This window comes from Oncorhynchus gorbuscha, linkage group LG05 (genome assembly GCF_021184085.1).
Source record: "Oncorhynchus gorbuscha isolate QuinsamMale2020 ecotype Even-year linkage group LG05, OgorEven_v1.0, whole genome shotgun sequence".
Classification (NCBI taxonomy): domain Eukaryota; kingdom Metazoa; phylum Chordata; class Actinopteri; order Salmoniformes; family Salmonidae; genus Oncorhynchus; species Oncorhynchus gorbuscha.
In genome coordinates, this window is record NC_060177.1 from 30,792,826 (window position 1) to 30,817,096 (window position 24,271).

Here is a 24,271-nt window from a genome sequence, read left to right on the forward strand (position 1 = left end):
AATATATATTGTCACTGGCAGAATTCATTCATCTTCATGGATGGAAATAACAAATAGCCTAGCCCTAAACATGATTATACTGTAGGCCTACTGCCTGGTAGTTCTACAACTTCAATTCACCTCTCTAGGCTAATTGACCATTGACAGAAGTGTCATGGTGAACGAGATGACGGACGCTTTAGTAGGCCTACATGATGATTTTTTTGGAGTCCCTCTATTATTAAATATATTATTCGTAGTCTATACCAAAATTGAATTTCTCAGGAAGGGACTAGCAGTCTCTGGACAGAGACAGGTATATGTATAGCAGGCCTCTTATTAGTTCTGGAACATTCAGCCAACTCCTTTGACTAACCTATGTCCTGTCCTGACTCCTGCCTATTGGCAGCTGGGGACAGACATGTCTGTAGGGTCAATGGAGCAGTCCTCTCCAAAGAAAGTGGATTCATACCTCAGTTAGCAGCCCAATACCCCATCTCCACGAGTAAGGGTGCTTTCCAACAAAGGAGGCACATTCTGGTTATATCCTCACCTAATAACAGGAAGTTCACCTTTATTGGATATTGCCTCAGTCTCACCACAGAGTACACAGTCAGTGTCATCACATTTGATGCACGGGATGTAGCTCACTGGCATAACACACATCCTGCATTCTCTCTGCCCCATGGAAATATGTGTATAATTACAGGAAATTAGCTTTAAAAAAGCTAAATTCTCTCAACCTCATTGCAAAATGTGTAAAATAGCATGAGATTAGGTATAAAACTGTACATTTCTCTCTTTACCCCATGGCAAAATGTGTAGAATTGTAGGAAGACAGCCGACACCCCCCCCCAAAAAAACCTATACCTTGCAGGGGCCCCTGTACGCTACTGATGTAGCTACATATGTTATTGCTTGCAATAACATAGTAGGTTATTCATTTTAAACACGAGCAGAGCAAGCACCTCTGTGTCGGCAGTGTGCATATACCACCACCTGAGAATGTGGCCTCCCGTCCCATGTGTCCAGCCAGCCGCTAAACATGCTGATTGATAAAGCAGTGTCCAGAGTGGACTAAGTGACAAAACAAAGATGTGGCTGGAATGTATGTAGAATGAATGGCCACAGCTGTACACTGGGTATGTATGACTACTGGGTAGGATTAGGACCTGTGTTTCTGTCACTAATAGGGCCCGTATTTATTAAGCCTCTCAGAGTAGAAGTGCTGATAGAGGTTCAGTTTCGCCTTTTATATCATAATGAATTAGATTATCGAATTCATAATGAATTAGACCACCTGATGCTAGATCAGCACTCCTACTCTGAGACACTTGGTAAATACGGGCCATGTAACTTTACCTTGAAACGGCTTCAGTAGAGTTGAGAGAGATTTGGTTATCTCTGGGCGCCCTCTACTGTCATTGACTCTCAGTCAGAAGTGACCTGTCGTAGCCATGAACGATGGCTCGGCATCATCGGCATGGCTGTCTTGTGTCATAGGTAGACTGTGATTCATTGGAGAGGTCGGTTACCAGTGCACAATGACGACTCTGTGGTTGTGATGGTGATGATAGCGATGATCAAATGAATCATCAGAAAATGTTTGTTTTTCTTCCTGACGCTCCTAAGTGAGCATTTACACTTGCAAGTCAGCCAAAGCCTTATGCAATGACCAATGCGAACCAAAACGCATTACAGGATTTTGTATTGAGCCTCAATAAAGTGAAAGGGGAAGGGGAAAGAGGATTTTTCTTGGAAAATATAATATCTCCCCAGTGGTTTAGCCAGTCAGAGTTCTCTAATCATTACTGGCTGTGGAATCTCAGTCCAAAGAAAACACCTTCTCTAGGGCAGTGTCTACTATTATGACAGACCTCCTATAATAGTGCTATAACCCAGCAGCTAGAACAAACAACCTCTGTTTAAGTTTGTTTGGCATTTAAGTTTGTTTGTCATAGACCACATGACAGTGATGAAAGAATGTCAATGCTCAGGTAAGTGTCCAGCAGGGGTATAAGTTGAAACAACACAGTCAAACTGTGTAACACAGTATCTGTCATATACTATATCTACTTCCTTTGTGATTCTATTTGCTCAAACATCACTTCCTTAGAATGCATATACAGTGCCTTGTGAAATTATTCGGCCCCCTTGAACTTTGCGACCTTTTGCCATATTTCAGGCTTCAAACATAAAGATATAAAACTGTATTTTTTTGTGAAGAATCAACAACAAGTGGGACACAATCATGAAGTGGAACTTTTTTAACAAATCAAAAACAGAAAAATTGGGCGTGCAAAATTATTCAGCCCCCTTAAGTTATAATACTTTGTAGCACCACCTTTTGCTGCGATTACAGCTGTAAGTCGCTTGGGGTATCTCTCTATCAGTTTTGCACATCGAGAGACTGAATTTTGTTCCCATTCCTCCTTGCAAAACAGCTCGAGCTCAGTGAGGTTGGATGGAGAGCATTTGTGAACAGCAGTTTTCAGTTCTTTCCACAGATTCTCGATTGGATTCAGGTCTGGACTTTGACTTGGCCATTCTAACACCTGGATATGTTTATTTTTGAACCATTCCATTGTAGATTTTGCTTTATGTTTTGGATCATTGTCTTGTTGGAAGACAAATCTCCGTCCCAGTCTCAGGTCTTTTGCAGACTTCATCAGGTTTTCTTCCAGAATGGTCCTGTATTTGGCTCCATCCATCTTCCCATCAATTTTAACCATCTTTCCTGTCCCTGCTGAAGAAAAGCAGGCCCAGACCATGATGCTGCCACCACCATGTTTGACAGTGGGGATGGGGTGTTCAGGGTGATGAGCTGTGTTGATGAGCTGTGTTGCTTTTACACCAAATTTTGGTTTCATCTGACCAGAGCACCTTCTTCCACATGTTTGGTGTGTCTCCCAGGTGGCTTGTGGCAAACTTTAAACAACACTTTTTATGGATATCTTTAAGAAATGGCTTTCTTCTTGCCACTCTTCCATAAAGGCCAGATTTGTGCAATATACGACTGATTGTTGTCCTATAGACAGAGTCTCCCACCTCAGCTGTAGATCTCTGCAGTTCATCCAGAGTGATCATGGGCCTCTTGGCTGCATCTCTGATCAGTCTTCTCCTTGTATGAGCTGAAAGTTTAGAGGGACCGCCAGGTCTTGATAGATTTGCAGTGGTCTGTTACTCCTTCCATTTCAATATTATCTCTTGCACAGTGCTCCTTGGGATGTTTAAAGCTTGGGAAATCTTTTTGTATCCAAATCCGGCTTTAAACTTCTTCACAACAGTATCTCGGACCTGCCTGGTGTGTTCCTTGTTCTTCATGATGCTCTCTGCGCTTTTAACGGACCTCTGAGACTATCACAGTGCAGGTGCATTTATACGGTGACTTGATTACACACAGGTGGATTGTATTTATCATCATTAGTCATTTAGGTCAACATTGGATCATTCAGAGATCCTCACTGAACTTCTGGAGAGAGTTTGCTGCACTGAAAGTAAAGGGGCTGAATAATTTTGCACGCCCAATTTTTCAGTTTTTGATTTGTTAAAAAATTTGAAATATCCAATAAATGTCGTTCCACTTCATGATTGTGTCCCACTTGTTGTTGATTCTTCACAAAAAAATACAGTTTTATATCTTTATGTTTGAAGCCTAAATGTGGCAAAAGGTCACAAAGTTCAAGGGGGCAGAATACTTTCGCAAGGCACTGTAAATCTCTCTTCTTCCTTTGCACTTCTTTGAGTGCTGTCGTCAAGACTTTTACCCTGAACCTTGACTTCCCAGGTTGATAGGTAAGTTATACTTTGACTTTGAGACACGTGGTTATTACTACACCCAAAGATGTATTGCTACAATAATCATAATTGCATAAACTTGATTCAATTTTCGTATTTACAACCAGTATTCAGTGGTGACTGGTAAGTGAGAAGATTGGTTATTTACAAAATTGGAGCAGCATTTCCTCTTACTGTGCTTTAGGGCCCTTTACTGTAAGGTCACATGAAAGATGCATAGGTGATGAGATTGAATTTGGTTTTATTAAAATGGATTGTTTCTGAATGAAAGGCAAACAAATATTTTGTGACTGACCATTTTCACTGGATTCAAGTATAGGTCCTTAACACATTAGCTACTCTATTGGTGCAATACAGAGACAGTGTGAAGTTGAGTTAGAATATTTGGGCATTGCAACACCTGGAAGATTGAATCAACCAATATGTGACATCAGATAAATAGTCAGAATAATGGTGTAGGGGATGTCTTTGCACCTCATGTTTGACTTTTACCCACACAGGATGAAGTCCAGGTTTTTCTACATCATGGTTCTGCTCACAGGAGGTCTCGCTATGAACGAAGGAAAAAACGATTCGTGCTCCAACTACACTCAGGTTAGCTTACAAATATGAGTTAACCGGCTTAAGTTCAATTGTATGAACTTGATTATTATGTTACGGATATTCTGTTGCCTAGTTTTATCACTTTGATTTCCTGATTTTGCATCAAATGTACATTTTATTTTAAACAAATGTAATGAACTCAGATTTTTCATGAATCGTATTGTTTGTACAGTTCCGTCTTATGTTCCCTCTGTAGTCGATGTGGATGGTGCAAGATGCTGAATGGAAGTTGTCAATGAGCAGTTTAAGACGGAGAACCTCAGCACTATTTTCAAGTATGCATCAAATGATTTTGCACAATAATATAGATTATATAGCTCATACATTTTATACACTCCAAATGAGGTATTGACATCTGTATGTTTGCTGAACCTCAAGGAATATGTATTATGTTTGTCTGTGCTTTGCTTACAGATCTGTGGAGAAACGAGAAAGGGTTCTTGGAAACACAGCATTGAATGAGACGACTTCAATCATTGTTGAGAGGCTTGTGGCCCATATATTCAGGGCCGAGGGCAAGTTTACTGGGCTTAATATATTTGCCACTCGAGAAGGGGCAAGATGACAGTGACCCACAATGCAATAATTGAGGAAGTTTAGACACAGTTTTTTGAAAACCACGTGCAGTTTGGCATTTATTGGGAATGGGATGAATGTTGTCCTGTAGGCAGTTCTGCAGAGTGGTCACTAGCTGCCTTAGCCATACAAAGTTATAAAATCTGACTTTAAGTCTCCCTAATATTAACCCAAACCTTAACCACACTGCTAACCGTATGCCCTAACCTTAAATTTGTTTTTATAAAACATTTTACGATATAGCCAATTTGACTTTGCGGCTGGCCCATCTAGCGGAAAGCGCTTAGCTCGGCCTCCGTGACAAGATTCATCTCAATAAACTTCAAACCTGCAAACTGCGTCACATGCAAATACATTTGAAGTCGGAGGTTTACATACACTTAGGTTGGAGTCATTAAAACTAGTTTTTCAACCACTCCACAAATGTCTTGTTATCAAACTATAGTTTTGGCAAGTTGGTTAGGATATCTACTCTGTGCATGACACAAGTCATTTTTCCAACAATTGTTTACAGACAGATTATTTCACTTATAATTCACTGTATCACAATTCCAGTGGGTCAGAGGTTTATATACACTAAGTTGACTGTGCCTTTAAAAACAGCTTGGAAATTCCAGAAAATGATGTCATGGCTTTAGAAGCTTCTGTTAGGCTAATTGACATCATTTAAGTCAAATGGAGGTGTACCTGTGGATGTATTTCAAGGCCTATCTTTCAAACTCAGTGTCTCTTTGCTTGACATCATGGGAAAATTAAAAGAAATCGGCCAAGACTTCAGGAAAAATAATTGTAGACCTTCACAAGTCTGGTTCATCCTTGGGAGCAATTTCCAAGCGCCTGGAGGCACAACGTTCATCTGTACAAGAAAGTGCGCAAGTATTAACACTTTGGGACCACACAGGCGCCATACCACTCAGGAAGGAGACGCGTTCTGTCTCCTAGAGATGAATGTACTTTGGTGCGAAAAGAGCAAATCAATCCCAGAACAACAGCAAAGGACCTTGTGAAGATGCTGGAGGAAACAGGTACAAAAGTATATCCACACTAAAAGTCCTATATCGATATAACCTGAAAGGCTGCTCAGCAAGGAAGAAGCCACTGCTCCAAAACCGCCATAAAAAAGCCAGACTATGGGTTGTAAACTGCACATGGGGACAAAGATCGTACTTTTTGGAGAAATGTCCTCTGGTCTGATGAAACCAAAATATAACTGTTTGGGCATAATGACCATCAGTATGTTTGGAGGAAAAACGGGGAGGTTTGCAAGCCGAAGAACACCATCCCAACCGTGAAGCACGGAGGTGGCAGCATCATGTTGTGGGGGTGCTTTGTTGCAGGAGGGACTGGTGCACTTCACAAAATAGATGGCATCATGAGGGGGAAAATGATGTGGCTATATTGAGGCACCATCTCAAAACATCAGTCAGGAAGTTAAAGCTTATGTCACGCTCTGACCTTAGTTCTTTGTGATGTCTTTGTTTTAGTATGGTCAGGGCATGAGTTGGGTGGGCAGTCTATGTTCTTTTTTCTATGATTTGGTATTTCTGTGTTTGGCCTGGTATGGTTCTCAATCAGAGGCAGCTGTCAATCATTGTCCCTGATTGAGAACCATACTTAGGCATCCTGTTTTCACCCTTGAGTGGTGGGTGATTATACTTTCTGTTTAGTGTGTGTTGCACCTGACGGAGCTGTTTCGGTTGTGCTTTTTGTTTCTTTGTTAGATGTTGTTCAGTTTTAAATAAATAACATGAACAAGTACCACGCTGCGCTTTGGTCCTCACCTTCTTCCACCGACGACCGTTACAGCTTGGCCCAAAATTCACCCAACTTATTGGGGGAAGCCCGTGGAAGCCTACCCGAAACGTTTGACCCATGTTCAACAATTTAAAGGCAATGCTACCAAATACTAATTGAGTGTATGTAAACTTCTGACCCACTGGCAATGTGAAATAATATCTGAAATAAATCATTCTCTCTACTATTATTCAGACATGTCACATTCTTAAAATAAAGTGGTGATCCTGACTGACCTAAGACAGGGAATTTTTACTAGGATTAAATGTCAGGAATAGTTTAAATGTATTTGTCTAAGGTGTATGTAAACTTTGACTTCAACTGTTTATAATTTGAATTAAAATATTAATATAATATTTGAGGTATGACATTTGGGGCTGGGGGATGATTTGAGATGGGGATGACATCATGATAGAGTTCAGTTTTACAGAAATAGTGAACTCTGTGCCTGATCGGGGCGGCAGGTAGCCTAGTGGTTAGAGAGTGGTTAGATCAAATTCCCGAGCTGACAGGGTAAACATCTGTAATTTTGCCCCTGAACAAGGCAGTTAACCCACTGTTCCACCGGTAGGCTGTCATTGTAAATAAGAATTTGTTCTTAACTGCCTAGTTAAATAAAGGTTAAATCATATATTTTTTATCATCCCTTTTACCTAGGTAACATGAGACAGTGACCATGTGGCCAACACTACCGTCAAGATCCACCTACCCAAAGAGCTCCTGATAACCAAAGAGAACGATACCATCATCTTCTACATGATTACCTCACCTGAAAAATATGGAGTAGGTGTGTGTGTATGTGTGTGTGTGTGCGTGCGTGCGTGTGTGTGCATGTGTGTTTGTGTATGGTGCGTGCATGCATGTGTGTGCCTGTGTGGGTTTTTAGTACCATGCTTAATTATTTCAGTTTAGCCGTATTTTGAAATGTTCCTCTAGCCATCGGGACTTCTTGTTGGCCAAGTAGGAGGTCTGGCTGTGAGCATGAAGACAGTATTAGGTCTGCAGGACAAGATCAACTTCTCCATGCCTCTACAGCGCCCCACATTGGAAAGTCAGGTGAGTGCAATATCAACTCTCAGCTTCCTACACCAGTTCTATGACTGTGATAGTGGCAAGAATATAAACTTAGATGACTCATTTCTGTTGTTGTTCATAGGCTGACAAACAACCATCTTGTCAATGCTTTCATTTTTCAACCAACGGTAAGTGCCAATATGAAATGTTATAATACTCATTATAATACTGTTATGAAACGTTTTATACCTTTAAGGTATCAATTCATGTGATGTCACATGGCTGTGTTTCCTCTGTACAAATGAATGTTTAGAGTTCTACCAGGATGACTGCACCACAGAGTGGAAGAGAGACGAGGGCCGTGTGGTGTGCTCATGTGACCACCTCATATTTTGCTGTGCTGATGGTAGACAACTTTACAACTACCACAGTCCTTCCTTCGTTTCCTTATCGCAGCATAAGCACTTCTTAAATGGAAGAGAATAAAAACAAAAGTCAGTGAAGTATACCCATCTGCTAAGATACACTGTAGCATTAGTTGTGTTTTCCTGCGTTTAGGTGTCTCCATCACTGAAAGCGATCAGCAGATCCTAAGCTACATCACTCTGATTGGCTGCAGTCTGTCTCTGTTCTACCTGGTGGTCACAATCTTTCTGTGCGCCACTCAAAGGTATGTCACAATATGGGCGTCATGGTCAGCTCCTCACAGGAACCCCTGGTTTGTCATCAGTTTGACGTCATCAGAAAGTGACACCAAGATGTACATGAACTGGAGGGAGCAGATTAAATTACATTTTTCACCATACTCTCTCTCTATTCCTTTGTTCAGAGGTATATGCACAGACATCTCCCTGAAGGTGCATATCAACCTGTCTGTGGCCCTGATCCTCCTCAACCTACACATCCTGCCCAGCCAGCATTATCCTCCTCTGGGCCATGTATCTATGTTGCTGTCCTTCTTGCATTACTCTCTACTGGCCACCTTCACATGGACAGCAAGCGAAGGCTTCCACCTTTACCTGTTGCTGGTCCGTGTCTTCAACATCAATGTCAGGAGATACCTGCTCAAACTGAGCCTGGTAGAATGGTGTGAGATTGCACTTTACAACCTGAAACTGGCTGTATGACTGTAAACAGTAAGCAAAAATAACGGTGGCGAACAAGATGGCTGTCGTTTTACGATCCCGTAACCAATTGTGCTATTGTGAATGTTATTTTGTACATAATGTTTCTGCCACCATGTCTTATGACCGAACATAACTTCTAGATATCAGGAAAACGATTACTCACCCCGTACTGGAGGAATAGTTTTTCTTCAACGAGTCAGGCGGGAAGGATTTACTACAGATGCCCGACAAGGCCCTTATCCTCGTAATTCACAGGAGAACGAGACGGAGGTATCGTGGATGAAGATCCGGGTGCCTTGTTAGGATCTGTCGCCGAAAGGGTAATCTACCTTTTCCTTTCGGTCCTAGTAGCCAATGTACAATCAATCCATAATAAAATAGACGAACTACGATCACGTACAGTGGGGCCAAAAAAGGATTTAGTCAGCCACCAATTGTGCAAGTTCTCCCACTTAAAAATATGAGAGAGGCCTGTAATTTTTATCATAGGTACGCTTCAACTATGACAGTCAAACTGAGAAAAAAATGAGAAATGAGAAATCACATTGTAGGATTTTTTATTTATTTATTTGCAAATTATGGTGGAAAATAAGTATTTGGTCAATAACAAAAGTTTATCTCAATACTTTGATATATACCCTTTGTTGGCAATGACAGAGGTCAAACATTTTCTGTAAGTCTTCACAAGGTTTTCACACACTGTTGCTGGTATTTTGGCCCATTCCTCCATGCATATCTCCTCTATAGCAGTGATGTTTTGGGGCTGTTGCTGGGCAACACGACTTTCAACTCCCTCCAAAGCTTTTCTATGGGGTTGAGATCTGGAGACTGGCTAGGCCACTCCAGGACCTTGAAATGCTTCTTACGAAGCCACTCCTTCGTTGCCCGGGCGGTGTGTTTGAGATCATTGTCATGCTGAAAGACTCAGCCACGTTTCATCTTCAATGCCCTTGCTGATGGTAAGCTTTGTTACTTTGGTCCCAGCTCTCTGCAGGTCATTCACCAGGTCCCCCCGTGTGGTTCTGGGATTTTTGCTCACCGTTCTTGTGATCATTTTGACCCCACGGGGTGAGATCTTGCGTGGAGCCCCAGATTGAGGGAGATTATCAGTGGTCTTGTATGTCTTCAATTTCCTAATAATTGCACCCATAGTTGATTTCTTCAAACCAAGCTGCTTACCTATTGCAGATTCAGTCTTCACAGCCTGGTGCAGGTCTACAATTTTGTTTCTGGTGTCCTTTGACAGCTCTTTGGTCTTGGCCATAGTGGAGTTTAGAGTGTGACTGTTTGAGGTTGTGGACATGTGTCTTTTATACTGATAACAAGTTCAAACAGGTGCCATTAATACAGGTAACGAGTGGAGGACAGAGGAGCATCTTAAAGAAGAGGTTACAGGTCTGTGAGAGCCAGAAATCTTGCTTGTTTGTAGGTGACCAAATACTTATTTTCCACCATAATTTGCAAATAAATTCATAAAAAATCCTACAATGTGATTTTCTGGATTTTTTTTCTCATTTTGTCTGTCTTTGTTGAAGTGTACCTATGATGAAAATTACAGGCCTCTCTCATATTTTTAAGTGGGAGAACTTGCACAATTGGTGGCTGACTAAATACTTTTTTGCCCCACTGTATACCCTACCAATGGGACATTAAAAACTGTAATATCTTATGTTTCACTGAGTCGTGGCTGAACGACGCCATGAATAACATACAGCTGGCGGGTTTTAGCTTCTTCAGCAGGATAGAACAGCAGCCTCTGGTAAGACAATGGGTAGCGGTCTATGTAATTTTGAGCTGTATACGGCCATAAGCAAACAGGAAAACGCTCATCCAGAGGCAGCGCTCCTAGTGGCCGGGGACTTTAATGCAGGGAAACTCAAATACCTAATTTACCTCATTTCTACCAGCATGTTAAATGTGCAACCAGAGGGGGAAAAAAAATCTAGACCACCTTTACTCCACACACAGAGACATATACAAAGCACTCTCCTGCCCTCCATTTTTAAATCTGACCATAATTCTATCCTCCTGATTCCTGCTTACAAACAAAAACTAAAGCAGGAAGCACCAGTGACTCGGTCAACGTGGAAGTGGTCAGATGAAGCAGGTGATGTGGTGTACAGGACTGTTTTGCTAGCACAGACTGGACTATGTTCCGGGATTCTTCTGATGGCATTGAGGAGTACACCACATCAGTGAGCTAAAGGGTAGAGCTGCTGCTTTCAAGGAGCGGGACACTACCCCGGAAGCTTATAAGAAATCACGCTATGCCCTCTGGAGTGACAAGTCCAGGTCCAAAAGGCTTCTTAACAGCTTCTATCCCCAAGCCTTAAAACTCCTGAACAGCTAATCAAAGGGCTACCCAGACCCCTCTTTTACACTGCTGCTACTCTCTGTTTATAATCTATGCATGGTCACTTTAACTCTACCTACATGTACAGAAACAGACAGAAGCAATGGGGAAAACGCTGGTAGGCTTGACAAACAAAACAAACTGGCAACAGACAGAGAACTAAGGTAGTAGGGATAATGGGGAAGATGGGCGACACCTGGAGGGGGGTGGAGACAAACACAAAGACAGGTGAAACAGATCAGATCATATTACCTCATTACCAACATTGTTGGTTAAGGGCTTGTAAGTAAGCATTTCACTGTAAGGACAACTGTTGTATTTGACGCATGTGACAAATACAATTTGATTTGATACAAACAACCAAATATTACAAACAAATAGTACAAACAGCATCAAAGAAGGTTCATACCCTGCTGTTACATGAACCACATGTTCACGTTTTGTGTGAACTCACCAACACTTGCAACACATTTTAAACCTTCTGGAAGTTGTTTGTAATGCTTTTACAGCTTTTACAGAAAATTACAACTTTGAATAAGTATTGACATTTGGAATATATTGTGTGGGTTGTGAGAGGTCGACTGAATACTGTAATGAAGTTCTGTTTCGAAGAGTAAAATGTGTCATCTTCTTTTGTACATTTGATTCATCTTCCTCTGGTTTTGTGTGTTCAAATGGAAGACTGAGGACAGCCAACCTGGTAGTGACACTCACTGTACCAATACCTGATCTGCCTGAGAACAAAAGTCTGTTGTCAACCAATCCAGCGCTGTTGTTATCAATGTTCATTTCAAACTTTATTGAGATTTTGTTATTTTGAGAATACTTGCCCTAAACTGTGGACCTTCGAAAGTGTCTACAAACCACCCACTGGTTTTGTACCAATACAATAGCATGTCATTGTTTAGTTATGGAACAAAGGAAGGTGTTATCAGAACTGTTTTCGTGTGTGGTTTGTTCAATTATAAACAGGATCTGATGTAATGCTGTGAGATCCTATCCCTCACTAGTTGATAAACCTACAACAGAAAATAAATATGTTGACGAAAGCTGAACTATAGCCCATTCATTGATGCTCGGCTCGAGCAAGTTGATGTTCGGACTAGATTTGCATAAAACAAATGCAATGCCACCAGGTTCCTCTAAAGGTAACATAAACGTACATTTTGCAGTCACAAAATGATATATGACTATGAACAATCATGACATAAGCTAACATTAGAAGAGAAGGGATTTTACTGTGTTCTCTCTACAAAGCACACAGTGGTTTGACGGACCATTTTCTCACCCCAAAAGAACATCAAATGTGAGTGAAATCATCAACTCCTAGCATGTAAGTAAGTGTATGTGTTCGTGTGTGAGGAATATGATTCAATCCTATTTTGTCATTGTAAAGTTCAGCTGTTGAGTTGATTTTTTTGTTCCAGAAAAGTACTTTCATTTAACTTGATAATGTTGTGTCATTATCTTACCTGAGTGACGGCAAAATGATATGCCTGGTAATAAGCAGACATCACTGTGTTGATAATCAGAAAGCGTGGCCAGGTTTTGTTAGTGCTGACACATTTTTTTTAAACAAACAGAATGTGTTAGGGATATGTTGTGGTATTAAGTGTTGTTAGCCCAGGTGTCCAGCTGAAATGTAATTCTCGGGCTGTATTGTGTACTTTACTGAGTGTGATGTTGAATGAGTGGCAAGGGCTATGACAGTATGTTGAAAACAAGGATTACTTTGTAATGTATGTTTTTGTCATTCATATTTTGTACCGTTCTACCCTTAAAACAGCCACAATGTTTCCCCTGCATCTACTCCTGCTGATATCTGGAACACTGGCAATGAATTGCTCAAATTCAGGTACTAACACACTAATGATCTCAAACTGTGTTTCATTTTAATGCACTGTGGGACCAAATCAGTGGAGGCTGCTGAGGGGAGGACGGCTCATAATAATGGGTGGAACAGAGCTAATGGAATGGAAACCATGTGTTTGATGTATTTGCTACCATTCCACCTATTCCGCTCCAGCCATTACCACGATCCCGTCATCCCCAATTAAGGTGCCACCAACCTCATGTGGACCAAATATTGTATAAAGTATTGATAGGGAGGACTTAAGTAGACTTGATTTGTGTTAATATTGATCACTGACAACGATGAGACAGCCTATAGGAAGGAGGGCAGAGAACTGGTCCAAGCACACCAAGACAGTCGTGAAGAGGGCACGACAAAACCTATTCCCCCTCAGGAGACTGGAAAGATTTGGCATGGCTCCCCAGATCCTCTAAATGTTATACAGCTGCACCATTGAGAGCATCCTGACCCGTTGCATCACCGCCTGATATGGCGACTGCTCGGCATCTGACCGTAAGTCACTACAGAGAGCACTGCGTACGGCCCACTACATCACTGGGGCCAAGCTTCCAGTCATCCAGGACCTGTACAATATGTGTCAGAGGAAAGCCCATAAAATAGTCAGAGACTCCAGTCACCCAGGTCACAGAGTGTTTTCTCTGCTACCGCACGTCAAGCAGTACCGGAGCGCCAAGTCTAGGACCAAAAGGCTCCTTAACAGCTTCTCCCCCAAGCCATAAGACTGCTGAACAATTAATCTAATGGACCCCCCCCGGACCCCCCCCCCCCTCTCCATTTGTTTTGTACACTGCTGCTACTCCCTGTTAATTATCTATGCATAGTCACTTCACCCCTACCTACATGTACAAATTACCTATAACCTGTACCCCCGTACACTGACTCGGTACCGGTACCCCCTGTATATAGCCTCGTTATTGTTATTTTATTATTTTTTTACTTTAGTTTATTTGGTAAATATTTTATTAACTCTTTTTGAACTGCACTGTTGGTTAAGAAAGCATTTCAAGGTAAGGTCCACACTTGTTGTATTCGGCGCATGTGTCAAATACAATTTGATTTGATTTGATATTGGAACAATTGGCAACTGTTGTAATAATTAGGCAACAAGTTGTAAATAACCCCATTCATGGTTGTTGTAACTCCTCCTTTGAATTATGGGATATCAACCAAATAATAAGAACTTAATGCATGCTATTTCATTTCCATAGACAATACCTTTTATTTCAACACCACAACTGGGGTGATTTCAATGGCAATGAAGATTCTACAAGAGAATATCACCATCAACGATAAAGCTGAGGATTCTCTGAAATGCTATTGGGCGTCCAGGGAAAGCTATGTTGATTGCACCTCGATGAATGTGACCTCAATGAATCTAACTGACTGTCGGACGGTGCAGATTTCTTTTGTCAGTCAATCAATCAGCAAGTTCATCTTCAACATATGTGAGCAAATCAACTTATTTTCTTTGTATATATATATTCACAATATAGAAATTCTGGATGAAATGTGAAACTGTGACGGTGATTCCTCTGTAATGTCATAGGTTTGATATAACCCCTCCTAAACTGTAATGTTAGTACAAAAGGCTCTTTTTTTGTTGTCCCTCAGCTTCGTCCACGTGTGAAATCACCAATTGTACAGAGACAGCAATCAATGCCCTTTTGAGAAAGATACAAGACCATCCCGGTGGAGGTCCAAAGAAACTTAGAAAGATCTTGAACATACGAAGTATGTGTGCAGACCTGTTTAATAACAATCGGACCATGGGCATGATGTTTATTGAGTAAGTAACCAGCCCACCTATTTCCATTTACTTCAGACAGAGACGTAACTTTGACAACCTGCCCTGTATCTGTGCTGTACTTGCAGCATTGAACGGGGCCTCATACACAACATCATGAACATCTCATTCACTGGAGAGTCTGTGCACTACAACCTCAGGGATCTGGCTCTGACTGTGTTCAACCTGGCCAACCTAACCAGTGCCGGTGACAAGATGGTGCACATAAAAGCTCCAGAGGTAGGGCTGCTTTTATCTGGGGTTTTGTGTTTGGGCATCTTGTTTCAGATTGAGGTCAGAGAGGTACCCAACCTGTAGAGCATGTGTAAACGCCAAGTGTATACACTACCGTTCAAAAGTTTGGGGTCACTTAGAAATGTCCTTATTTTTGAAAGAAAAGCAAATATGGTGTCCATTAAAATAACATTACGTTGATCAGAAATACAATGTAGACATTGTTAATGTTGTAAATGACTATTGTAGCTGGAAAATGATGATTTTTAATGGAATATCTACATAGGCGTACAGAGGCCCATTATCAGCAACCATCACTCCTGTGTTCCAATGGCACATTGTGTTAGCTAAGTTTATAATTTTAAAAGGCAAATTGACCATTAGAAAACCCTTTTGCAATTATGTTAGAACAGCTCAAATGAAGCTGCCAGTTGAGGACTTGTGAGGCGTCTGTTTCTCAAACTAGACACTCTAATGTACTTGTCCTCTTGCTCAGTTGTGCACCGGCGCCTCCCACACCTCTTTCTATTCTGGTTAGAGCCAGTTTGCGCTGTTCTGTGAAGGGAGTAGTACACAGCGTTGTACGAGATCTTCAGTTTCTTGGCAGTTTCTCGCATGGAATATCCTTAATTTCTCAGAACAAGAATAGACTGACATGTTTCAGAAGAAAGTTATTTGTTTCTGGCCATTTTGAGCCTGTAATCAAACCCACAAATGCTGATGCTTCAGATGCTCAACTAGTCTAAAGAAGGCCTGTTTTATTGATTCTTTAATCAGAACAACAGTTTTCTGCTGTGCTAACATAATTGCGAAAAGGGTTTTCTAATGATCAATTATCCTTTTAAAATGATAAACTTGGATTAGCTAGCACAATGTGCCATTGGAACACAGGAGTGATGGTTGCTGATAATGGGCCCCGGTACGCCTATGTAGATATTCCATTAAAAATCATCCATTTCCAGCTACAATAGTCGCTGCTAGTGATTTACAACATTAGCAATGTCTGTACTGTATTTATGATCAATTTGATGTTAATTTAATGGACAAAAACTGTGCTTTTTTTTCCAAAAACAAGGACATTTCTAAGTGATCCCAAACTTTTGAACGGTAGTGTATGTCCTGAGTAAATATGTTGTCTGTGTATATTTTATGTACATATTGTAATACTTTGACTGCAGAAGGGTCCTTCTAATGAGAATGAGTATAGTATTCAGCTTGGTACTTATTTTCTCGCTGAAATCATTTAGCTCCTCCCTGAGAACAACTCTTACATTTCGGAAATACGGATCCCTATTGATGCACTCCAGAACATCCCAGAGGGAAAAAGGAAAGTGGGCGTGGTCACCTATAAATCACCCAATGAGTTCTTGGTAGGACTTCTCATATTGTGCATCTATTTTATAATTCAATTCAATCATTCTTCCAATTCAATCAATTTAAATAAATTAAACATTTTGTGATTTGATGGACGAGGCTTTCATGAAATCAGAACCCTCATAATCCTCCATGTCATTATCACCCTCTTCTATCCAGTTTAAAGAGGAACTCGTGAGAACCAGGGTCATGCGGATAGAGATGGAGGGCAGACGACTTAAGAACTTGACCACTCCACTGAAGATGAAGTTCAAATTGCTTGACCCTATAATACCAGTAAATTGTTATCATACAATTTAGGATGTTTCTGTACAAATCAACATTTTTGGTTATTTTGGCTCTGTACTCCAATTACTATGAGGTTAAAGTGCAGACTGCCAGCTTTAATTTTAGGGTATCCATATCGGGTGAACTGTTTAGAAATTACAGCCCTTTTTGTACATAGTCTCTCCATTTTAGGGGACCAAAGTTATTGGGACTAAGTCATTTATACGTGTATTAAAGTAGTCAAAAGTTTAGTATTTGGTCCCATATTCCTAGCACGCAATGATTACATCAAACTTGTGAATCTACAAACTTGTTGGATGCATTTCTTGTTTGTTTTGATATTTGTACGTCTGTAACTTTCTCACTCGTCATTATTATTATTTATCAACCGATATGGATGAAAATACCCTCAAAGGAAAGCGGACAGTCTGCACTTTAACCTCATTGTCATCAAATATGGAGTACAGAGCCAAAGCATCAACAAAAATGTGTCACTGATCCCAATACTTTTGTTTCTCACTGTAGTTCACAGCTGATTCTATTATTGCATTACCGTATCAGTGGTTTTTCTCTACAGGTGAATTACAGCCTGTCATGTCAATATTTCAATGAATATGGTGGGTATATTTCTGTTCCAGTACGTAACAGTGTTTGCATACAACTACAGTCCTTTGCATACCACAGTCCTTTGCATAACATTTTGTTATTGTCTCATATGGCAATAGAAGCTGTACACCTACTGACCGCATTTGTGAATGACTAAAAACAGGTACTCTCTTCCACACTGGGAACATAAGCCTCCCAGACACTGTCTTTTGGAAGACGGATGGATGCGTTACTAAGATCAACGACAGCGTGGTGGAGTGCATCTGTAACCACGCTACGCCGTTTGCCGTGCTGCTGGTGATCCATTTATATTCAATCCATTGACCTATCTACATCATTCTATCATAAATGTCATCTGGTGTTTGTCGTCATGCCTTATCCGTTCTTATCCCCTCCAGATCTCTGACCTATCTGTTGGCGGTGTGCACTGGCAGGTCTTGTCTTACATCAGCTACATTGGCTGTGGCTTGTCTGCCTTCTTCACCGCCATATCCTTCCTCACCTACGTCATCACCACGTATGTGACCCCCACCTCACCAAAATGTCGCGTGCCCACTTTTCCCTTCGTTCTCCATTTTGGAATTGGATCACTTCCGCTGTATATTGTATCCCGTGCCTATTTCAGCATGGCAGTGACCGTGTAGTTATCCCCGCGTCTGTATAGATGTCTGCACCCGTACTAGTCATCTATCCACCCTGTTTTATCAGCTGTCTGATACAGTTGTGCCCTTACTTTAGAAACTCCAGGGGGGACAATGCCAACAGCATCCACGTGTCACTGAGCGGGGCTTTGTTCCTGCTCAACACCTCTTTCCTGCTCAACGAGTGGGGGGCCAGCCTGGACATCAGGGGCGTGTGTATCTTCATTGCGGCGGCCATTCACTACAGCCTCCTCAGCTGTTTCACCTGGATGGCCATTGAAGCTGTCCACCTGTATCTCCTCCTGGTCAAGGTGTTCAACACTTACTACCGACACTATATGGCCAAGCTGTCTGTCATTGGCTGGGGTAAGTGAATCAGTTATAAACATGCTCATTCCGGTGAGAGATACAGTGGAACAAGAAATTGCGTACATGGAACCGGGGTCAGATATGTGAATACACTCATCCTGTGTGTGCACTGTTCAGGGGTCCCTGGTATCATTGTGGGAGTTTCATTGGCAGTCAAGGATATCAAACCGTTATATGGACCTACAAAAATGACTATGGCAGATACTAACCAGACGAATACAATGTGAGTAAATGTTATCTTTCTCTTTATGATTGTTCACTTTATATCAATACAGTTTCAGGGGTGGCCCAATGTACCGTGTAGTTACGCTCCTAATGTGGAGATCAATAGGTGAACGTTAAGGTGATTATGTGTTTGGTAAAGACCAGGTGCAGTTTGTCCAATAGAATCTCTGTGTAATCACTGTGTCACTGCAGCTGCTGGATCATGGACACCCCCTTCTTCTACTGTATGAACGTTGCCTACTTCACCCTCATCTTTGTCTTTAACTCTGGAATTCTGTTAACGGTGACCACCCGGATCTGCCAGCTGCAGTGCTATAGCAGTAAGGGCAAGCCTGGGAAGGCAAGCCTGGCCTGGAAGGACATCTGCACTGTCCTGGGTCTGACCTGCCTGCTGGGCATCACCTGGGGCCTGGCCTTCCTCAGCTACGGCTATGTCAACCTTCCCATCCTCTACCTGTTCAGCATTTTCAACTCCCTTCAAGGTGACCCAGGGAACATCATGAAAGACAGGGACAGAAAGAGATAGGAAAGCTGATGTTTAGGGTGTGGAAGGGAAGAGAGTGGAGATCAAATAAGGTTATGTACAAAGGGAGAGGAGTGACAGGTAGAGAAACTTGGCCCCATGATCTTGAATAGTTTGAAAGCACCTATTATTTAGCACCTATGTGGGTGGAGTCTGGGTGATGATCTGTCTGTGTTTCTCTCTCTAAGGATTCTTTATATTCCTATGGATCTGTGGCACTGCCAGGAAAGACAGGGAGCAGGTGGCGAAAAACAAGATCACATCAGCAGCTCTACACACCTCTACAGCCAAACCCAAGGAGGAGATGTATCCTGGCAACAACCCCGACCAGTAAACAATGTCTGTCCACAATGGAGATCACTCATATCTACTTAGATGGCAAGGGGAGTTTTTGCTTTGTGTCTAATGGCATGTGCATTTTCTCTTTCTTTCTCTTTCACAAATATCATTCCCCTTGCCATCTAAGAGGTAGTCACCTCATACAAGTACTTGGGAGTATGGCTAGACGGTACACTGTCCTTCTCTCAGCACATATCAGAGCTGCAGGCTAAAGTTAAATCTAGACTTGGTTTCCTGTATCGTAATCGCTCCTCTTTCACCCCAGCTGCCAAACTAACCCTGATTCAGATGACCATCCTACCCATTGTAATGCCCCGGGTGTCGTGGGTGTGGATGGATCCAAGATGTCCCCCACCGGTACCCAGCACCTCTCCTCCGGGCCGTACCCCTCCCAGTCCACGAGGTACTGCAGGCCCCTCACCCGGCGTCTTGAGTCCAGAATGGCCCGGATCGTATACGCCGGGGACCCCTCGATGTCCAGAGGGGGAGGAGGGACCTCCGGCACCTCACTGTCCTGCAGGGGACCAGCTACCATCGGCCTGAGGAGAGACACATGAAACGAGGGGTTAATACGATAATAGGAAGGGAGTTGTAATCGATAACATACCTCGTTTATTCTCCTCGGGACTTTAAAGGGCGCTACACACTGCGGACCCAGCTTCCGGCAGGGCAAGCGGAGGGGTAGGTTTCGGGTCGAGAGCCAGACCCTGTCCTCCGGTACAAACACGGGGGCCTCACTGCGGTGGCGGTCAGCACTCCTCTTCTGCCGTCCACTCGCTTGTTGTAGAGATTCCTGGACGGCCCTCCAGGTCTCCTTGGAGCGCTGTACCCATTCCTCCACCGCAGGAGCCTCGGTCTGGCTCGGATGCCATGGTGCTAGGATCAGCTGGTACCCCAACACACACTGAAAAGGGGACATGTTAGTAGAGGAGTGGCGTAGTGAGTTCTGGGCCATTTCAGCCCAGGGAATGTATCGTGCCCACTGCCCTGGTCGATCCTGGCAATACGACCGCAGGAACCTACACACCTCCTGGTTCACTCTCTCCACCTGCCCATTACTCTCGGGGTGATAACCGGAGGTCAGGCTGACAGAGACCCCCAAACGTTCCATGAACGCCCTCCATACCGGAGACGTGAATTGGGGGCCCCGATCAGAAACGATGTCCTCCGGCACCCCGTAGTGCCGAAAGACATGGGTGAATAACGCCTCCGCAGTCTGTAGGGCTGTAGGGATACCGGGCAACGGGAGGAGACGGCAGGACTTAGAGAACCGATCCACAATTACTAGAACCGTGGTGTTCCCCATAGATTTCGGTCAGGAAATCTATGGACAGATGTGACCATGGCCGCTGTGGAACGGGGAGGGGTTGTAACTTCCCTCTAGGAAGGTGCCTAGGAGCCTTACTCTGGGCGCACACTGAACAGGAGGAGACATAACCCTTAACGTCCTTAGCCAAAGTAGGCCACCAATACCTCCCCTGAAGGCTCCCCACTGTCCTCGTCACCCCAGGGTGACCCGAGGAGGGTAGGACGTGAGCCCACCGAATCAGTTTGTCCCGAACACCAAGCAGCACGTACTTTCGCCCCGCTGGACACTGAGGAGGTGCGGATTCCGCCCGTAACGCCCGTTCGATGTCCGAGTCCACCTCCCATACCACTGGTTCTACCAGCTTTGAGGCGGGAAGGATGGGAGTAGGTTCGGTGGACCCATCCTCCGTGTCGTAAAGGCGGGACAGTGTGTCAGCCTTTACGTTCTGGGAGCCCGGTCAAAGTAAACCGGAACCGGGTGAAGAATATGGCCCACCTTGCCTGACGTGGGTTAAGTCTCCTAGCTGCCCGAATATACTCCAGGTTCTGGTGGTCGGTCCAGATGAGAAAGGGGTGCTTAGCCCCTTCAATCCAGTGTCTCCACACCTTCAGAGCTCTAACCACCGCTAGCAACTCCCGGTCCCCCACATCATAGTTACGCTCCGCTGGGCTGAGCTTCCTTGAGAAGAAAGCGCAGGGGCGGAGTTTTGGTGGCGTACCCGAGCGCTGTGATAGCATGCCACCCACCCCAGCCTCGGACGCGTTCACCTCCACTATGAATGCTAGAGAGGGGTCCGGATGCGCCAACACGGGTGCATCAGTGAACAGCGCCTTCAACTTGTTGAATGCTCCGTTCGCCTCTGCTGACCACTGCAACCACACCGGGCCCCCCTTCAGCAGTGAGGTAATGGGAGCCGCTATCTGGCCAAAATCACAGATAAACCTCCGGTAGTAGTTGGCAAAACCCAAAAACCACTGCACCTCCTTTACCGTGGTCGGAGTCTGCCAATTACGCACGGCCCTAATGCGGTCGCCCTCCATCACTACCCCCGAGGTGGAAATGCGATAACCCAGAAAAGAGACGGATCATTTAGAGAACACGCATTTCTCAGTCTTGACGTATAGGTCATGCTCCAGCAGTCTACCAAGCACCTTGCGCACCAGAGACACATGCGCGGTGTGAGTGGCCGAGTAGATCAGAATGTCATCAATATAAACAACCACTCCCTGCCCGCACAGGTCCCTGAGAATCTCGTCTACAAAGGATTGAAAAACGGCTGGAGCATTCTTTAACCCATACGGCATGACGAGGTACTCGTGGCCTGATGTGGTACTAAATGCGGTTTTCCACTTGTCTCCCTTCCGAATACGCACCAGACTATACGCGCTCCTGAGATCCAGTTTTGTGAAGAACTGCGCTCCGTGGAATGATTCCACCACCGTAGCGATGAGAGGTAGAGGGTAACTATACCCCACTGTGATGGCATTTAGACCTCTATAATCAATACACGGACGCAAACAACCCTCCTGTTTCCTCACAAAAAAGAAACTTGAGGAGACGGGTGAGATGGAGGGCCGAATGTACCCCTGTCCCGGCGACTGCGTGACATATGTCTCCATTGCCAACGTCTCCTCCTGGGACAGCGGGTACACGTGACTCTTGGGAAGTGCAGTGTCTACCTGGAGATCTATAGCACAATCCCTTCCCGGTCGATAAGGTGGTAATTTAGTCGCTTTCACTTTACTGAAAGCGATTGCCAAATCGGCATACTCGGGGGGAATGCACACCGTGGAACCCTGGTCTGGACTCTCCACCGACGTGACACCGATGGAAACTCCCAAACACCTTCCAGAACACTCCTCTGACCACCCCTGGAGAACCCCCTGTCTCCACAAAATTTTAGGACTGTGCCGGGCCAGCCAGGGAATCCCCAGCACCACTGGAAACGCAGGCGAATCAATAATAAAAAGACTGATGCGCTCCCTATGATTCCCCTGCGTCACCATGTCCAGTGGGACCGTGGTCTCCCTGACCATCCCTGACCCTAATGGCCGGCTATCTAGGGCATGCACAGGGAAAGGAGAATCTATCGGCACCAGCGGAACTCCTAACTTAAGGGCGAGTCCACGATCCATAAAGTTCCCAGCTGCGCCTGAATCGACTAGCGCCCTATGCTGGGAAGAGGGAGAAAAGTGAAGGAAAAAAGTTAAGACAAACATGTGACCAACAGGGGGTTCTAGGTGAGTTTGATGCTGACTCACCTGGGGTGACCGAGAAGCGTTCCGCCTGCCATCTCTACTCCCAGACGGACCCCCCAGCACCGATCAGACGTGTGTCCTCTCCGACCACAGTTGGTGCAGGGAAGGCCTCCTCCTCCGGTACCCTTCGGCACAGCCCCTCCCAACTCCATCGGAATGGGACCGGAGGGGCTGGGTGGTGAAACGCACAGGACCCTCTCTGAACGCCCGTGGGCAGCCAGCAGATTGTCCAGTCGAATGGACATGTCAATCAGCTGATCCAGTGACAGAGCGGTGTCCCGACACGCTATTTCCCAGCGGACTTCCTCTTGGAGACTACACCTGTAGTGGTCCATAAGGGCCCTGTCGTTCCACCCAGATCCTGCTGCCAAGGTCCGGAACTCCAGCGCGTAATCCTGGGCGCTCCTCCTCTCCTGCCTGAGATGAAATAGTCGTTCTCCCACCGCTCGGCCGTCTAGAGGGTGATCAAACACGGCACGGAAGCGGCGGGAAAACTCTGGGTAGTGCTCCCGCGCTGAGTCTGGGCCATTCCAGACTGCGTTTGCCCACTCCAGAGCACGACTCGTGAGGCAGGAGATGAGGACACTCACCCTCTCCGCTCCTGAAGGAGTGGGTCTGACGGTGGCCAGGTATAGCTCCATCTGAAGCAAAAACCCCTGGCAACCCGCCGCCGCTCCATCATAAGCACTCGGTAGCGTCAGACGGAGGGTGCTGGAGTCGGAAGATGGGGAGTCCGGAGCCGGGGGTGCCGAAGGTGGAGAGAGGAGACCACTCCTCTCCCATCGGTCCATTCTCTCCATCACTTGATCCATCGCGGATCCGATCCGATGGAGGACGGTGGTGTGGTGGAGAACCCGTTCCTCCATCGATGGGAGAGGGTTGGCTGCTGCTCCTGCTGACTCCATTCAATTTGTGTTGCGGGATTCTGTAATGCCCCGGGTGTCGTGGGTGTGGAGTCAAACGCAGGAGACAGAGAGTGCAATGCTGTGCTTCTTTAATAGCACCAACGCACCACAGGGTGCTCACAATAGTAACGGCCCCAAACACAGGGAATGAAAATGTACAACGGAAAAATGCACGACCAGGCACCTCTACAACAGAGCCGAAGGTTACACTGAATAATCCCGCACAACAACCAGACGGGCCGGCTGTCTAATAAAGACAAACTAATCATTCATAAACAGGTGCTACCAATAAATATACAAGGAGGGGGAGGAAAGACAATC

The 24,271-nt window shown here is 44.3% G+C and overlaps 2 protein-coding genes and 1 long non-coding RNA gene across 3 annotated transcripts in view; all 3 read left to right on the forward strand.

The window, feature by feature from the left end:
- The window catches only part of LOC124035831, a 6,488-nt gene extending 1,077 nt beyond the window's left edge, over positions 1 to 5,411 (forward strand). The window contains exons 2-4 of the long non-coding RNA XR_006838803.1: positions 4,278 to 4,371; positions 4,577 to 4,655; positions 4,795 to 5,411. This is a non-coding gene — a long non-coding RNA (uncharacterized LOC124035831). The remainder of the gene's footprint in view (positions 1 to 4,277; positions 4,372 to 4,576; positions 4,656 to 4,794) is intronic.
- Positions 5,412 to 7,406: 1,995 nt separating this feature from the next.
- LOC124034865 (adhesion G-protein coupled receptor G5-like) lies at positions 7,407 to 8,891 on the forward strand. The gene is made up of 6 exons (XM_046348276.1): positions 7,407 to 7,533; positions 7,687 to 7,806; positions 7,907 to 7,952; positions 8,078 to 8,170; positions 8,323 to 8,434; positions 8,594 to 8,891. The coding sequence occupies exons 1-6, from the start codon at positions 7,507 to 7,509 to the stop codon at positions 8,889 to 8,891; spliced, it is 696 nt and encodes a 231-aa protein (XP_046204232.1). The 5' UTR covers positions 7,407 to 7,506.
- Positions 8,892 to 12,453: 3,562 nt separating this feature from the next.
- LOC124034866 (adhesion G-protein coupled receptor G2-like) lies at positions 12,454 to 19,708 on the forward strand. The gene is made up of 14 exons (XM_046348277.1): positions 12,454 to 12,577; positions 13,031 to 13,099; positions 14,326 to 14,562; positions 14,729 to 14,903; positions 14,990 to 15,140; positions 16,382 to 16,504; positions 16,668 to 16,784; positions 17,353 to 17,392; positions 17,545 to 17,678; positions 17,780 to 17,898; positions 18,120 to 18,388; positions 18,509 to 18,614; positions 18,809 to 19,098; positions 19,328 to 19,708. The coding sequence occupies exons 2-14, from the start codon at positions 13,036 to 13,038 to the stop codon at positions 19,471 to 19,473; spliced, it is 1,971 nt and encodes a 656-aa protein (XP_046204233.1). The 5' UTR covers positions 12,454 to 12,577; positions 13,031 to 13,035; the 3' UTR covers positions 19,474 to 19,708.
- The last annotated feature ends 4,563 nt before the right edge of the window (positions 19,709 to 24,271 follow it).

Bases quoted from the DNA above. Each gene is read 5' to 3' on its own strand.
- LOC124034866 (XM_046348277.1), top strand. From the start codon at position 13,036: ATGTTTCCCCTGCATCTACTCCTGCTGATATCTGGAACACTGGCAATG. The intron at 17,679-17,779 runs GTGATCCATTTA...TATCCCCTCCAG, and splicing joins CGCCGTTTGCCGTGCTGCTG to ATCTCTGACCTATCTGTTGG. The intron at 18,615-18,808 runs GTGAGTAAATGT...GTGTCACTGCAG, and splicing joins ACTAACCAGACGAATACAAT to CTGCTGGATCATGGACACCC.
- LOC124034865 (XM_046348276.1), top strand. From the start codon at position 7,507: ATGATTACCTCACCTGAAAAATATGGA. The intron at 7,534-7,686 runs GTAGGTGTGTGT...ATGTTCCTCTAG, and splicing joins CCTCACCTGAAAAATATGGA to CCATCGGGACTTCTTGTTGG. The intron at 8,171-8,322 runs GTAGACAACTTT...TCCTGCGTTTAG, and splicing joins CATATTTTGCTGTGCTGATG to GTGTCTCCATCACTGAAAGC.